At 36.3% G+C, this 17,321-nt stretch overlaps 1 protein-coding gene and 1 long non-coding RNA gene across 2 annotated transcripts; one reads left to right on the forward strand and one right to left on the reverse strand.

The window, feature by feature from the left end:
- Positions 1-3,858: 3,858 nt before the first annotated feature.
- On the forward strand, positions 3,859-9,474 carry LOC100242025 (NAC domain-containing protein 7). The gene is made up of 4 exons (XM_059733544.1): positions 3,859-4,538; positions 6,684-6,867; positions 6,989-7,260; positions 8,479-9,474. Exons 2-4 carry the CDS (start codon positions 6,708-6,710, stop codon positions 9,118-9,120), a joined length of 1,074 nt encoding a protein of 357 aa, XP_059589527.1. The 5' UTR covers positions 3,859-4,538; positions 6,684-6,707; the 3' UTR covers positions 9,121-9,474.
- Positions 9,475-10,847: 1,373 nt separating this feature from the next.
- LOC109124140 (uncharacterized) lies at positions 10,848-11,751 on the reverse strand. Its single transcript, XR_009467282.1, has 2 exons — positions 11,166-11,751; positions 10,848-11,046 (listed from the first exon to the last, which is right to left on the reverse strand). It is a non-coding gene; the product is annotated as an uncharacterized LOC109124140 (long non-coding RNA).
- Between the last annotated feature and the right edge of the window lie 5,570 nt (positions 11,752-17,321).

A 17,321-nucleotide genomic window follows, 5' to 3' on the forward strand; every position in this document is an offset into this window, starting at 1 on the left:
TCTTTCATTCTTTCTTTTATCTTACCCGTCTCATATAATCTTTATAAATCCATCTTTATCTTATAACCTAAAATATTTATAAGCATATTCTTAATAACTTTTCTTATATTTAAATAAATCTAATATTACAAAAATATATTAACTTAGAAAATATTCTATATAAATATTTTTTAGAAATTTAAGGAAGCTTATGACAGAGAACTAAAAATTCAAGCTAATTTCATAACCATTATTTTTAAAAAATAATATTAGTAAATAAAGGTGGGATTACATACAAATTCTAGTGTAAGTTTGAATGGAGAATTCTATAAGAAACAATATTTTTCCAATAATAGACTAAGGTGATGTTTGTTTTTTTACTTAATTCTAAATAGAACCTTAATGCTTAATAGTATTAAATATTAGGTTGTTTGTTTTTGTAGTATTTTATTTCTATTAAATATTAAAAAGTAAAAAAAAATCAATATGTTATTTTTTTTATTTAGAAAAAGCTACATATTTTGACTTTTTCTATTTAGTAAAAAGTTCATAATAAGTCATGAAAAAGTAGAAAAACAAACAACCTAAATTCTAAAACTAAATTGCTTTCAGCAAAAAGCAAAAAAAACAAAAACCACCTAAGTTCTTTTCTAACCTTAAAACGTTTTAAATAAATTATTCATATGGATGTGATATTTAAAAATCAGTTTTTGGTTCTTTAGAAGCTAATAAGCCAAGTGAGGCCTTAAGAAGTTTCACTTGTGATAGGTTTTAGTTTTTAGTTTCATTTGAAAATTGAAACTGAAGTCATTTAAAGATATAATATTGATATTAAATTATGCTATACAAAGAGAATATTTGGATTTTTGTGGTTTCTTGATATATCCCTTGCATATATCCCATAGGTAGTGAACCTTCCATAAACGGGCCAATGACTGCAACCTCCTATCAAATATAGACTTGTGTCACTATGTCTTCTAAATCTAGCCTGTGACCTTAGTTTAATATAAGGATGGTAAAAGGTCGTCTGTCTTGATGTACATCAATTGATGAAAGTTACGTGTAAAAGTACCTTGGTATCAAACGTATGGCCTACTTGTATTCATATTGCCTGAACTTTACTCCATACCCCTCTGCAGTTACATATACACTCTCCTAAGGAAATATTCTCCAATTTATATAATATGGTCCGATAAAGAAAGAAGAGGAAGACAGGGTCGATTTCTTTACGGTGCTTCTCACTTTTCATTCACGTCTGATCTTCAACAGTTTACAATCACACTATTAAATTTATGATTTGGCTACCATCACAGCCACCCCTGCGTATGTTTCGGTGACAGACAAGACCTACCCATGAATTGTAGGGAAAAACACGCCGTCAACATGGGTGATCATTGGCGTCATGTGGGCTGTCATTTGTTGAATAGAATGTTGGCTGTGGGGTTAGCATTTTCAGAAATTTTAATTAATTTTTAGGGTAGGTGACCAATAGGAACTCAGCAGAAGGACCCACCAAACCGAATTGAAAATATCACTGGGCCTCTCGGTATACAGGATAAAGCTGTGTTATATACACGAGAGGGCATCACACAAGTCTTTTTTCTGAATTCCAATTGGGCTTTATGAGGAGTTGCCCATACTGGTTTAAACGTGGGGAACCGATACAATAATGCTTCCATTTCAGCAATCATTAATCATTTGGCCCTACCACCACTTCCTCTTGCACTCACCTTTTCCTAACCCCAACTCCTCTCTACGTTTATTCATCATTTATACCACAGCAATTAATGCCCAATTCCTAATGTTATTTTGTTTAGTAATTTCTCCAATCTTGCCTCTTTCGGGTATATGTAATGAACAAATGCCCCTGTGACACATTCTATTGAATTTCTATGTTGTAAAAAGATTATAATATATCACTGATTATGATATTCTACTTTTAGCCCATTGTAACAGAAAGTAAATTGCCAAGTAAGCTTGGATGACACTTGGATCACGTGTGAGACTTTAGCTTCACTTCACTACTTGCTATAACAAAACATATGTAAATAAATAAATACATTGATTTTACTTTATCAGACGCTTTTTTGCCTTAACCGTCGGCGAAGAACCGCCCCAAAGTCATGGGTGTGCTTCTGCTTAACTTATCCGCACGCAGAAGCACTAACACAAAAAAATAAAATCCCTACGTGTCGCTTCAACAACGCATCGTCTTCTCAGGGGGTGCGGGGGAAAGAGTGGGCCCCGAACAGATAACGGGCTGGCCCCACTTGTGCAACCGGCCTGCACTCCCAATTGCGGGCTCAATGATCGGGGCTAGCCCACGCCGGACCGCCAGCCGCCACGTACAGAGCCTTGCACATCATTCCCTTTGGTGGGGGCCCACCCTCCACCACCAAACCACCTCCTGGCTCGGCTCCGCTCGTCCTGGAAGCTCAGACTCAACCGTAGGACGGTTTTTTTTAAAAAGGAAAATCATGTATGTATATGTATCTGGAGAAGCGTCCTTTTCTTAATGGGTCGGGTCGGTTTGTGGGGTCCATGGAAAATGAAAGTTGTGGGCGAGAGGAAAATATGAAAAGTATTATACAAATGCGGACCAACCAACCAGAGCCCGCGTGCTTTTTCTGGTGAGGTTTTCAAGTACTTTTATTTAATAATTTTATATACCCAATAAAACTCCATAAATCGCATTTTTGAAGAATATTTTATTATTATTTAAATTCTTGAGCTCCCTCACCCTCCACTCGGTCTCATAAAGGGTTCACGTATGCAACCGATACGTTAAACAATATCGTAATAAATCTGTAACACGAGGGCAACTTTGTAATATACCACTTGGCTCTGATATTTTGGTGAGGGTGGTGGCACGCGCTCTGTTGGGTGTTTGAGAAACACGAAGCGCTCTCATTGGAGGGACGGTGAGATGGGTTCCACATGTCCCGCTAAATATCATAGGCCATTAATTAGCGTTGGAAGGAATTTTTTTTTCCCGTGTATCAAATAGATGGACAAAGAAGAAGCACATACTTTTGTGTCTAATTGGAAAATAAACTTGTTAGAATTTCATCTTGTAAGCAAGTACATAAGACAAGTCTTTATGAAATAATGAACTCACTTTGATAATTTTAACCTTTCAACTGATGATGCTAATCTTTTACTATTTGTAAAAAGTATGTAGAAGCTAGCAGCTTAGTTGAGATCCAAGATTCATGAATTAGAGGTCTACCCTAATTTGTCTCATATGCACAGAAACAAGAACATTGTCTCCTTCAAGCCTCAAGTAGATGGAGGAGTAAAAAGAAATTCATGAAATGAAGTATTTTTTTTTTCTTTAAGTGTATTGGAAAATAATCTTCTGATTGAGACAATGGAACTTATTAATCTATGGACAATAACTTCCTTTTTTTTTTTTTTTTTACAATTTCTTCAAATAATACCATGGTAATATTGATACATACAAATATATATACATATATACATAAATATATACATATGATGATGGTAATTAATTAGCATCTCAAAGTGAGTCATAGTTGAATAACTTTAGTCACAAAGATGGTGTATGTCACGCGAGATCAGTGGAATAGAAAGGGGCAGTGCAAAAATGAAGAGACAGGGATAGGGAGAGAGAGAGAGAGAGAGAGAGAGAGAGAGAGAGAGGGGTGTAAGTTTTGGCGGGAGGGATGTTGGATTAGGTCATCATCAACACCAAAATATCATCCAATGCATCATTGATAATGTTTAATAAAATTTCATTGGTTCATTATAATATTCAATGAATGTTAATTTAATAGAAGAGGTTTTTGGTAATAGAAGAGGTTCTTTAAGAAGGAGGCATAGTAATGTATAGGGCAGATCTGGTGGAGTAGAGGGTTGAGGGTCTCCGGCAAAGTGGTGAGGGTGAGAAGAGGAACATTCTCTTGTAATTTGGTCTCTATCAGTTGCTGGTGGGAGGTGGTGGAGGTTGCCACCACCACGGCCTTTCATCTCTCTCTCACTCACAGCATCCTTTTTTTGCGCAAAGCTTTTGCAGCAATCAATCTTCCACTTAAAAGATAAGGAGAAAGAGAATGAGAGAGATGGATAATTAGGGCATGTGTGAGTTGTTTGTACTCATTTGTTGCATTGCTTCTTATTTAACCCTCTCTCTTCTCTGTATTTCCATTCCACAAACCTTTCCTTTTCCCTTTCGTTTCTTTTCTTTTTCCAACCCTCGGGATCTGATCTCTCCCTCGCTCCTTCTCTCTCTGCACAGCCCACACGACAATTTTCCAGAGTGCAACAGTTGAGTTCACTTCAATTCCCGAGGATAGCTTTTTTTATTTTATTTTTATCATTCATCTTCTTTTCTGGGTTTCCTCTTCCTTTCTGGGTTTTCATTTTTGTCTGGTTCGGTTTGTGGCCTCAAAAGTTGGAAGTGGGTTACAAAAGCAAGCTCTAAAGTGTCTCATCTGTTTGTTGATTGGTGGATATAAGTTGGGTTCAACCAGATCTGAGGAGGCTTCAGTTGGATAGAGTTTTTTACTCTAGAGGCTTATCAAGCTCGTGTTGCCACAGTGAGCATCTTCTTCTTCTTCTGGGTTTAATTTGTTGTATTTTTTTGGTGTGTGTTTCATTTGGTTCCATTCTTTGATGTTTGTGTCAAAGTATAAGGATATTTTTATTGCAAGTTAGGGTATAGATACTAGAAATTAATAATATCTTCAAACTATTCAAATTCCATGGGATGGTTCACTTTACGGGATGACTTAGTTTGATCGGAGTGTTAAAGTATGCCATTTCCTTTTCTTTCTTTCTTTTATTCCTTCGGATTTTATTTAATTTTTTCATTTCCATATTCTCATTCTTTCTCTAGATCCAATCCCAAAGAAAAGCTCTCTTCTTTCAAAGATTTGATGATCCTTCAATGAAAATAACAATGAGTTATATATGTTATTATACGTCACATGTATTCCTTTCCCATTTTTCAAAGTTCTGAGGTTTTAAGTGTTAGATCACACTTTATCTCCATGGACTTCATTCTAAATCTAATTAACTTGGGACCACGTTTAAATAGTCATCTAGGAGTATGGCATAGGGTTGTTCTATTTCCAATTATATATCTGAAATCATGAAGAACACTATAAGGGGTGAAAATATTGGAAGCATCATTCATTGTCATCACTTCTCTTCATTGCTTTTGACTGATCAGTTTTTTTTATTTATCAGAAAATGTGCATCAGCATTGACAGATCTTGTACAAATTAAGAGCCATCTCGTGTATTGGATACTATCATACAATGCCATTTTTATCTTTTCTTAAAAATGAGTCTTCTTTATGTTTGAGCCTAGTAAAGCTTTTGGATGTGATTCGTTATATTGCTATCTAACACACTTTTATGAGTGGAGAAACATCTTTTATTTACTGTTTGTTCATGTTAAAGGCTTGAAGTAAAAGCAAACTTTAGGCTACTTCTCCTACATGATAATATAAGTTAGCTTGTTGGTTATAGTGTTACATGTAGATTCATTTTATTTATGATCTTCATATACGAATGATTGTTTTCATCTACTTTTTCTTGTGTTTGTTTTTTGAACCAAAAGCAATCATTTATTCACTGATCTCACAACAATATGAAAATCTACTACCATGGAGACGCATATATATTAATGACTTTGATTGTACTTGCTTTAATTTTTTTATTTTTGCAGAAGCTATGGATTAAGGATTAGAAGAAATTTTATCTTGGAAATGAGTTCTTAACCAATAGTTTAAAAGCTTTTGTGCACTTGCTTCCTTACATGATCAAGAGATAGACCAAAGTATTAGAAGGGTCCTACAAGATCTGGATCCAATTCTTATATGATTCATAATATGTTTGGTTAAATACATAATATCCATGGTTTATAATATGTATGGAGAACACATTTTCACTCTGGCATCTTTTTGTACTTATATGATCAATCAAGGTTACTTTTCATATGAGAAAACTTGGTTAATTTAACAGGAAATCCTTCTTAACAATGATAGTTCAGTCCTTCCTTGATTTAGTTGTATAGTTTACATGCATGCCAATGTAGAACACAAATTTGCCATGGGAGATCACCTTCACCTCATACATGAAATTAACACAGCAAACATATTACTCAACTGTTCACTCAATAGTCACAGTAGATGCAAGAAATAACTAATATATTCTTGACCAATATTTACATTTGTGGAAGATTATTACTTCTCCTTTGCAACATGTATCCTGTGGAAGTTCTTCCAAATTCTCACCAAGTTTATGAATAATCCAATGTTCATGTGGTCCAGTGTGCAAAATTATCATATGCTGCAGCCTTGTAGGATAGAATATGAATGTATGTTATCAGCTTTGCATGTTGTAATTAGCTTTCATTTGGTGTAGAAACCAAGTGGCTCTTTGAAATAAATGACTGAATGCAAAGGTTATTTACATATTCTTGTTAATATGATTGGGTGCCATTTCTCTCCACTTACATAATCTGTAGCAGTTTATGTGCATAAAGAGATTCTTACGAAGGGGTGGGAGCCTAAACTGGAAGAATTTACATCCTCAAGCATTAAAAATATGTATCATACATGAAATTAGGGTTTCCTAGAATTTAACTTCTTTGAGCAACAGTTGCAATGTAAGGGAAATGGTTGGACTAACTTCCAGTACCTGATAGCCTAACAGTGTGTGACATTTGAAATGCAGGTCCCGATTTGTGGTTGGAAGAATATGAATACCTTTTCACATGTTCCCCCCGGTTTTAGATTCCACCCCACGGATGAAGAACTTGTCGATTACTACCTTAGAAAAAAGGTTGCTTCGAGAAGGATTGATCTAGATGTCATTAAAGATGTTGATCTCTACAAAATTGAGCCATGGGATCTTCAAGGTATGTAGCTCTTATTCCTACAGTCCTTCCCTATGCATACAACAGAAAATATGTATATCTTGATGAAATACCATACATCATCAAATCTGACTTCCATGTTCATTTTTCTTAATTTGAATAGAGTTATGCAAAATAGGCACTGAAGAGCAGAATGAGTGGTATTTCTTTAGCCATAAAGATAAGAAGTATCCAACTGGAACTCGAACTAATAGAGCTACAAAAGCCGGATTCTGGAAAGCTACTGGAAGAGATAAGGCTATTTACTGTAAGCATAGCTTGATTGGCATGAGAAAGACTTTAGTCTTTTATAAAGGTCGAGCCCCAAATGGACAAAAGTCAGATTGGATCATGCATGAGTATCGTCTGGAAACAAATGAAAACGGGACTCCTCAGGTAAGTAACTAAACTGTAAAATGTATGATCTTAATTGTGTGGTTTATCAAACTGTGAAAACTATCCATATATAGTTTTATTTTCACTTCATTCATAGCAATGCTCTAAAAGTTGTATACATTGTTATCCTCATATTCATAATATTAAGCCATGTATTGCTGGAAAACAAACAGAATCACGCTCGATCTACCTCTGTATTAAATAATTGGAATTAGGATAATTAGCTCCAAGTGAACCATAATTGGTCTGAGACACACAGACAAAGAGTATAGTAAACAAAATCGTATGAAAAGAAGGGAAGGATACCATGTGTATAGGATTAAACTGTGTAGAAATAAAATATTATGGTTTTTCCATTATTTTGAGAGAGAGAGAGAGAGAGAGAGAGAGAGGAGCGGGGCGTGGTGCAGGTTGGGTTTGGGAGGTGGGAGTAAGCAAAATCATAAGAAAAGGGAGGGTATGACCTGTATAGGAATAAACTGTGTAGAAATAAACACTGAAGAGATCTCAAGAGAAATAAATGATTCATTGATCTGATCATATAATATTACTATGGTTTTGCCATTATTATTTTGAGTGAGAGAGAGTGGGTGGTGGAAAGGGAGGGAGAGAGACTGAGAGAATCTACCTTTCTCGTGTTTGTCAATATGCATTAACAAATATGTAAAATGCTTATTCAGAACAAGGGAAGAGGGATTAGCAACAAGATTCATCTTACCACATTCTCAATTTTTATAGACAAAGCTGCTAGGGTGTGTGTTAGTTTTTCTAATTAATCTATACATATGCTCACTTCCCAACACAAAGGAAAAAAAATCAACTTGAGCTTTGAATTCACTATCATTTTGCAAGAAAAGTTCCAATAATTATAGCTTCATTGTTACTAGTACTTGCTCAATTCTACTTAAGGATCTCTTATTAATTTTAGTGCTACCTTCATTTGCTCAGGAATTGATTAGATTCAAGAGTTAAATATCAACAGTGTTCATAAGATGTTAAGAGTGGAGAATTAGAAAATAACTTATCAGTCCAGTACTAGAGAACAGTCTATTATTTGGAATTCTACCTACTAATATTCAGAAATTGGTTGAAGTATGAAATTTCCCTTATGGCAGTTTCTTCCTATTTTATGTGTTTGCCTTCGAATCTTAGTGCTCACAATTCTTTTAGTTTGATATGAAGTTATTGTGCCTGAAGATATTACTGTAATTGCATCAGGAAGAAGGATGGGTCGTTTGTAGGGTATTCAAGAAGAGAATGGCAACAATGCGGAAAGTGGGTGAACATGGGTCACCATGTTGGTATGATGACCAAGTTTCATTCATGCCAGATCTTGATTCCCCAAGGCGGATTTCTCAGCCTTACACTTCCTTCCAGCATCATTATTCCTGCAAACAAGAGCTCGAGTTGCCCTACAATATGCCTCATGACCCTTACCTCCAGCTTCCTCAGCTAGAAAGCCCCAAACTTCCACAGTCAGCTGCTAGCGTAAGCTGCAATTCGGTGGCTCCATATGGTTTTGATAGGCACAACGGAAGCACTTTGCAGTCCTCCACCCTCACACAAGAGGAGCATATACAGCAAAGCTATCAACAAAACATGAGCTCTCTTTACAGCAGCAACAATGAGCAAGCAGTGGACCAGGTAACGGATTGGCGAGTCCTTGACAAATTTGTTGCATCTCAGCTAAGCCATGATCAAGACGCATCTAAGGAAACCAACTACTCCAATGCAGCTGTCCCTACTTTTCATGTTGCTGATCATATGAACTTGCTAGTGAATGATTCCAAAAGGCCAGAAATTGCTCAAGAATATGCTTCAACATCAACGTCCAGTTGCCAAATCGATCTGTGGAAGTGAAGACAAAATAATAGTAATTAGACCATACATACTAATTATAGCAAGTACAGTTCTAAAAGAAAAGAACGGTTGATCGATATCCAGGTTGCTGTACATAATAAAGCTGCAATGGTAATGCTCTAGCTACTGGACGTCTGGTACCCTTCATATCGATTGATATTACTAGGCAACTAGATAGAATAGAGATGCCTATTTGAAATAAATGAAAATATTTAGATGGACTGTATGGCCAAGTACTCTATTGAATCGACTTGGTGAGTGTTGAATGTATTTTCCTTTGTTTCAGCTTAATTTGCATTTAAAAGGGTTTATTTTGTAATTCTCTTTTGTCTATTTAGATTATATATACATATATATATATATATGTCTATGTTGCAGCTGAAATAGCATCAGAATCTGAAATTTTCTTTGTTTTTATTTTATCATATATATAGTTCTCGTGCAAAGCAGCAAAGGCCTTTTCAATATTCTATGTTTTTCTTTTCATGTCTATCCAATACTTGTTCCTTAAACTTGACCAGTCAGACAAAAATTTACAATTTGGACTGTCCAACAAAAGGTGTCCAGCGTCAGAACCTCGTTATCATTGAAACTACTGAGCACCTTACTAATATCAATATCGTTTAATCTGACATGACAATGACCTTAGCTTTACCTTAATGAGCTAATGAAACAAAAGTTGTTAAACCGAAACTCTTAGGCGATATTTGATTTGTAAAAATTTGAGAGAAAATATAGGTACAAAACAAAGTGAAAAAAATAAAAATTAGATTTAAAGTTAATAAATTATTTTTATACATTATTTTAAATTTATTTAACTTATTTTAACTTTTCAATGTAAAGATTAAATAATTTAAAAATACACAAGTTTCTAATTTTAATTGTATTTGATTTTTTATATTTTGTAATACAAAAATCATTTTCTTATTATTTTTTCTTTCCTTTTTTAATACTTAAAACCAAACATAATATTGGTAAACGGCTGAATATCATCAAATGCACTTGCCCATGAAATAGTAAACTATCCCTAAAACTAATCAAACACGGTTGTTTAAGAATTGAAGGAAAAATTAAGGAGGCACATAGAAGTTGTTGTATTGGGTAGATAATAACTTGGTTGCCAAACAAATGAGCAACAAGTTCAAATCTTCATGCATGTCTGGAGGGATATGCATACTGTTTTACAAGGGCTGTTACCACCTTAATAAGCCATTTGAGTCCTGTGAGATGATAGAAGTATCCCTACTAAAATAAATTTTACAAACCTACATCATCAGCCATATATTCTTATTTTGTCAACCCTTGATTTAAGGTCAATCCTCCATGCTCTACTTTTACCTTCCTATATATGCTCCAAACTATGAATAGTCGAAAAGATTTATGAACCAATAAATAGAGGAATTGTACATGCACCAAAAGTGTGACACAAATAAGACTACGGGACGCACACAAATACACTAGCTTCATATATAATATCATATAAGAGTTAGCAAAATAGCCCCACCATTTGCGTCTCTACATCTGATGCATGCTAGTTGGGCATTGTGAGTGAAAGGTTGCTACAGGCAACAGTGGATTGAACGCAAAGCAAAAGATGGTGGGATCGGTGTTATTCAAATGAGATTTCGTTAATCATGGCGCTGACTCCTTAGGGATGTGAAATGTATTCAATCAATAGGTTTCAGTAAAGCCACTATTGAAGAAATGGCAGATGGAAAACATTAAAATGGAGGCAAAAAGTTAGTTGAAATATTGCACACGACGACATAATCAATGGGGTTGTTACTGAAGCTTCAGAAAAGGTGCAAGTTATGTCTGATGGTACAAACTATAACAAACTAGGAGTAGTTGTTAAGGTTCGGGAAAAGGCGAGCGGCTTTGTCATTTTTCTCTGTGTAAGCCATCCACGTACCTGATAAGGAAAACCTGTAGAAGATGAAGCAATTTGGATACCTTATTTCATACACATAAACTGCTCATGGTATAACCTTTTCAAACCCAGTAATTTCCGTGTCACTCTCCCTACCTCTGGTTCTGATACGTACCTGTCTAAGAAGATGAATATAGAACGGAGAGGAACATGACTTCTAACAAACATGTACCAACTTCTTGCTGAAATGAATTTTATTTCCCTGCAATTAAACTGGCAATTCGCATACTCATGAAACTTGAACTGGAAAACCAGAGCTGGTAAACACAAGAAACTAGAACTTTCCAAAATCTCTCAAGTTTGGGCTATACCCAGTAAAAAGCTACTCCCACACAGAATGATCCAAAGACTCGATAGAAACAGTACTTGCTAACTTGTAGCATGGCTGCTATGTTGATAATCTTCAGTCGCCCACCTTAACTTCCGAGGTTGCGCAGCGAGAGCCTGAGCCTGCAAACTCTAATGAAGAAGAATCTGTCAGGCCGCATGAAGTATGACTCAAAGTTCACCTACGTTTTAATAGCAATAGCGAGAGATGCAAATAAGTCCATTATTATGGATAAGAGACCTAGCGACCAAGGAAAAAGGTTCTGTTTCTTTGGTTATTATTGACCGGGAGCATCCTCTTACTTGGATTGAAGCCAAGCATGAAAGTCCCTTTAAAGCAATGAAAGTTTTCCAAGGGAACACAATCATTGGGCGTGCTCTCATGGACTCATAATTCACCATCTCTCTCTGTGTGTTTGTGTTTGAGAGAGAATGCTTAACAGAAGTGATAGTGAGTCCATCTTTCTGACTAAGTTTGACGTGCAGACTTGCTCCTTCTCATTAGGGTTTTGTTCACATTTTCCTTTAGCTTTTGCCTGAGTCACTTGTTGTAAAAGAAATAAAGAATGGCCTTTAATTTATTGATGTATGTTTTCAGCATTTAACTAGAGAGTGGATCCAGCGGCCCTGCGCCTGCTAAATCCAAAACAGGCAGACCATGCGTATTGATTCTGTGTGTGACTGAATAATTAGGGTTTAATAAAAATGTTGTTTGCAGACTAAGATAACATCATTGATCATCTCCCATGTGCAGCTGCATTATGCTTGTGTTTCTTTAACCTCCGATCCACACCTCCACTGTTCCCGGAGTAAAGACCAACTTGTTACATTTTTAATCAGAATCTCATGAAGTTTATGGCAGAGTATACATTTCAAGTCAATCCTCTCCACCTATGTTGTCATGGGAACTACCTTCCAATAGACCTCATGGACATACAAAATGGTTACTGTTTATTTCACACAAAATTTGTAGTACATGTGATCGCCACCATGTAATTTTAAGTTAATGGCCATTTCCAAATTTATTTGTTTATAACATTTAAGTTTCCTATATTATCTCCATTTGACAGTATGAGAAAACCATACCTATGGATACTTTCTTTAACCACGAAGTACAAACTTGAACTTTTTTTTTTCTCTTGAAAACTAGTCATAGTATATTGCTTTTTCCAATGTTTGTATTCTATGAATGACGGGAATTGTTTGTATATAGAGCTTGTATCATATGGCATAAAGTTAAAATGTGGTGCATACTGAATATATACGGTCCATTTGACCTGCAATACATTACGGATCAAACAAGTACATATCATGTGTCGTATGATACTAGTTATTATAATAGGTGAATCATCCTTCATATCCGGTTTATTTGGATCAATTGTTCAAATACATGGGGCATGATTATTTCAATTCCATGAGATGTGGGCTCAATTATGTCATGAAATGCTAGATTTTAGGGAGGTACAAAGGACAAGAGAAAGGGGAGTTGACCGGCTGAGAGGGAACATTCCCTGATGGAGAATGCTTATTCCAAGGCAGGCATAACAGAAACAATCACTGTTTGTTTATTGATTGATGTTTCATTCTTTTGGTTGGGACCTTAAGGTTTTGTTTGTTGGTCCACTTGGAAAGTAAAGAGTAAACGCCAAGCAAATTGATTGATTACTTTATAAGTCGGTAGAAACTTGACTTACCAGTTGGGATATGCTTCTCCACCACCCGTTTTGTGTTTTCTCAATTTGGCATCTACAGTTTCTCTCTCTCTGTCTCAGTCCCTTTTTTCCCCCTTCCTGTTAGTTGACCTGTAGCCCACTACACTACTAGATAGAAGAGTTCTTGGGGTTAAGTTTAACTTTCTTGAGATGATTTATCCGAAGCTTTCCTCTCATCTTCCTGATATTAAACCATCTTCATATTGGTTAATCTGCAGAGGGAGAGAGCTTTCAAGCAAACATGGCCAAACTTGGAGAGAAAGGGGCCTTAAGTAAACAACCAAAAATCAAATAAGCGAGTTGATTTGCAAGCCTCCACATGGTATATATGGTAAAAAAAATGGAATCAGAGCATCTTTTACTGTGGTGTATCATCATTATCTCTTTGGAGAGAGGAGCTGAGTTCATATTCCCTAGAGAATAATACATGGATACGCTCAGGTGTGTTGGAATTTTTAAAGATAGAGAAGATGCAGGATTCAGTAGACCCAAGAATACAAATTCTCAAATACTACGGAAATATGCCTTTTTAATTGGGATGTCGACATTGATTACTACTCAAAAAAGCTATTTGATAGCCTTTAATTAATCCTTTTTAACACTTTTGAGTAGTAGTTTAGGCCTTTTAACTCAATTGGCATGTTAAGGATCCTTTAAAGCAATTTTGATCACTTTGTGTAAGTTTTGGTGTTTTTGTTAGTATTTTGATCACCAAAGCAAGTCAAAAATGAGGAGAGCTATGAGGAATCTTGGGCAAAGCTTAGAATTCAATTGCCAAGAGTGAATCCGGATTGCAAGGAGAAAAAGCAAAGAGAATCTGCCATAAAGCCTATTCTTGATGACAGTCGTAGCAGCCACTTTTGGAGCACTTTCTGAAGTCCAAATGATGCATTCTTTATACCATTTCAAAGCTCAGGAAGTCAACAATCCAATGCTTCAAACGGTGTGCAATTTGGAGTTGAAACGAAGAAGTTGCAGCCATTACAAGCCAGTCACTCTAAAGTGTTGCGGAATCAGCCTTTTGTTGCGAGAATTTCGCAGCACTTTTGTACAGTAAGGTGTTTCTCCTTCTGACGATGCACGAACCATGCCGCGAGAAGGGAGCTGGAAACCTCAAGATGGAAGCCAACTTTGCAGCCTGGTGAAGATAGCTTGGTGTTGCGAAATAATTTCGCAGCCCTCTCGGGTGTCTGCGAAATTTAGCAGACACCACTTTTCTCCTGCGAAATGGCTCCTGAAGCCTCCCGAAGCTTGCTACCGACATTGGGAGATATTTTCCATTAGATTTTTGTTGTCTAAATCCCAAAATACTCCTTGTAAACCACCAATTACATGATTCCTTAGTTTTTAAGTTAGTAAAAAGACCAAATATCTTTGTAAGAATTAGTTTTATATTAGTTTGGTATAAATACCTCTCGAGAGCCTGTTCTCAAAGAGGAGTTCCTCCTGAAAACATTTGGTTAAGGAAGTAAAGGTCTTTTCTTTCTACTGTCTTACCTTCTCACTTTGTATTTTCATTTTATTTCTAAGTTATGAATTCTCTGAGGAGTTTTCCCCAGAGAATGAGTAACTAAACCTCCAATTCCTTGGAGCTAAGGTTGCCGGGGAAGGTTCCAAGTGCAAAAATGCAAAGCTCTGTGGTTTTAGCTAGTAATGAAGAGGAAGTGAAATCCTTTAGTGATTTCAATGTTTTTAGTTAACTTAAAACACCTTGGAGTCACCTGGGCCAACACTTGGTAAGGCAAGTGATTTCCAACTGTGGAAATGCACTAGTTTACCCCTTGCGAGCCTCTGGGAGGTGACTTCAAGGTAGGATTTTCTGGAATTACCAACACTTGGTAAGCTTTTGGACTCCTAGGAGACATCCATTAGTTATCTCTTGCGAGTTTGTGAAGGGGAATCCAAGGTTAAAGATCACCTTGAATGGTAAGTGCTTGTGAGAGGCATGAACCATTGCAAGTTGCATCAGTGAGAGAATTAGAGTGAAATCTAATTGAAGGAGTCTCTGTACATCACCGGTTAGAGAATTGACTCTAAGTTGAATCTCTAATGCGAGGAAATGAACCATCTGACCAGAGCCATGTCTTTTGCATGAGGAACCACCTCAGTGAACCTAAATCTCCAAGGAATGTTTTTCTTCCTAAATTATTCCAAACTTCTGTTAAGTTAGTTAGTTTAAGTCTTAACCTTTACCAATCAAAGTTTGTGTTTTATTCCTTAAGCTAACCGTGAAATGAAACAAGACCAATTCACTTGGAATTGGTATCATTGATTGCTTGCAAATCATTCCCAGTGAACGATCCTAGAGCCACTATACTATAGTAGCTTTGTATTTGCTACCCTAGTGTATGGTGTTATAGGTATAAATTTTGTTGATCACTTCCTCAATCAAGGAGCACCAGCTGAACACAAATCAGCTGAGACACCAATTGGGCATGAGTCAGACATTCAGTGCCAATTATTGTGATGCATTTCTCTCACTGGCTTAGGGGTTCTATGTGAAAAAAATATTATGTTGTAATCTGATCATGTCCATAAGATCAATGTGTGTCTTTGTGAAGAGACAAAGATCCCACGCCCTTTTCTGCTTTCTTTCTTTTGGAGGGCAGTTATTAATGCAAAGCGAGCTAAACTTCATTAATAAACAAAAACATGCATAAGCAATATACATAATGAGTGATATACTCGTGTAACCCCCTAATCCATCTCCTTTGCATATAATTAGGAAATCATGAAGAATTGTAGTTATATATATATAGCACCAATTGATGATAAGAAAAGGGGAAGTGACGATGCCCTGTGATTTAATTAGCAGAGGCGTAGACATATGTAGAGCTAGTTAATGGTGGCCAATCCAAAGTAAGGTTCAATCTTATGTAGACTTAACTCTGGGCTTGAAGGAATGCATCTGAGTGGACGACGCATGCATGTTCAGTTTAGAATAAGAGTTTAGTTGGGGAAAAAGTGAAGGCAAGGTTTTTTGGAAGTTAAATCACTTAATATAAACCAGGTTCTTGTTTCTACATCTGCAGTAAAGTTCACAAGGAGTATTTTTCACTAGATGATAACACGCTAAATCCTTTTCTGCAAAGAATAAATTAGGTGTATTGGGATGAATTCCAAGTAGAAGTTGATAAAGTCCTCAATTCCCTAAAACAAACTGTATTTTCCATTTTAGGAGGTCAGCCCATGCCTACATGATTGTTAATTTGTTGTGCAGATGGATTCCACTAGCTAGATTCTCTTGAGTGGTCAGCTCGAATGCCATCTCACCATTGGTGCAATGGATAAGAAGGAATAATTCAAAGATAAAGTGTGCTGTACTAATCATTACTCATTCACCTAGATGTTGCCCATGCTTCATTTATATTATCCTGCTTTATGCTCTTTATTCCTGGTTCCAGTTTCACATTTGATCATGTGGACCACTTATCTTCATTGTACATCTTTTGCTGCGGCTTCTGAATGAACTCCAATCCCAACTTTCTTCACTTAAATCGATGTAAGTGCCTTGTTACCTCTCCTGGCTCAAGCAAACATACAACTCAATTACTTCAAGATTCATGGGCCATATATTCAGTACTGAAGAGCTCCAAAATAATAGATTTGGTGGATGCGGAGGTTCTAAGTAAGCATAAATTTCAAGAGTGGACCTCTGTGTCCAGTGTATGAAGAACAACTCATTAGATGAGACTTAAGGGATCATCGCATCAAAGTTGTCACACCTTGATCCATGGAAATACATGTAAGCACTAGTTTATATAACCAAGTTGCAGAGATTGTACTCTCAGGGGATAGAAAGGCCTCCAAACAAAATTTGAGATTACAATATAGTTCATTGAGAGGGTGGAGCTCTTACAAGGGCAGAATTCCATTTCCAAGCGAATGTCCACGGTTGCACATAGGGTACAAATATAAAGATAATAATTTGAAAAAACTTGAACTTCAGACTCGAAGCTAGCACATCATACATTCGACTTGAGGGATTGGATGTGGCACTCTATAAAAGTTATGTTACCAAATTATACTCCAGTTATGGTTAAGTTACATTTCTTTCATCCCCGCTACATATCTCATCCTTACCCTTATGATGATCTTCATGTCCTAATTTTGTGCAAAAGCCTAATTAGTTTCCATCAGGACAGTATGCCCCATTTGATAGCCCAGTACATATCTTGCTCCGCAATGCACTGTTTCTCTTATCAGTTGTTCCCGTTGTATAGACCAGAAGC

Source organism: Vitis vinifera, chromosome 2 (assembly GCF_030704535.1).
Source record: "Vitis vinifera cultivar Pinot Noir 40024 chromosome 2, ASM3070453v1".
Classification (NCBI taxonomy): Eukaryota; Viridiplantae; Streptophyta; class Magnoliopsida; order Vitales; family Vitaceae; genus Vitis; species Vitis vinifera.

Bases quoted from the DNA above. Each gene is read 5' to 3' on its own strand.
- LOC100242025 (XM_059733544.1), top strand. From the start codon at position 6,708: ATGAATACCTTTTCACATGTTCCCCCCGGTTTTAGATTCCACCCCACG. The intron at 6,868-6,988 runs GTATGTAGCTCT...TAATTTGAATAG, and splicing joins TGAGCCATGGGATCTTCAAG to AGTTATGCAAAATAGGCACT. The intron at 7,261-8,478 runs GTAAGTAACTAA...TAATTGCATCAG, and splicing joins ATGAAAACGGGACTCCTCAG to GAAGAAGGATGGGTCGTTTG.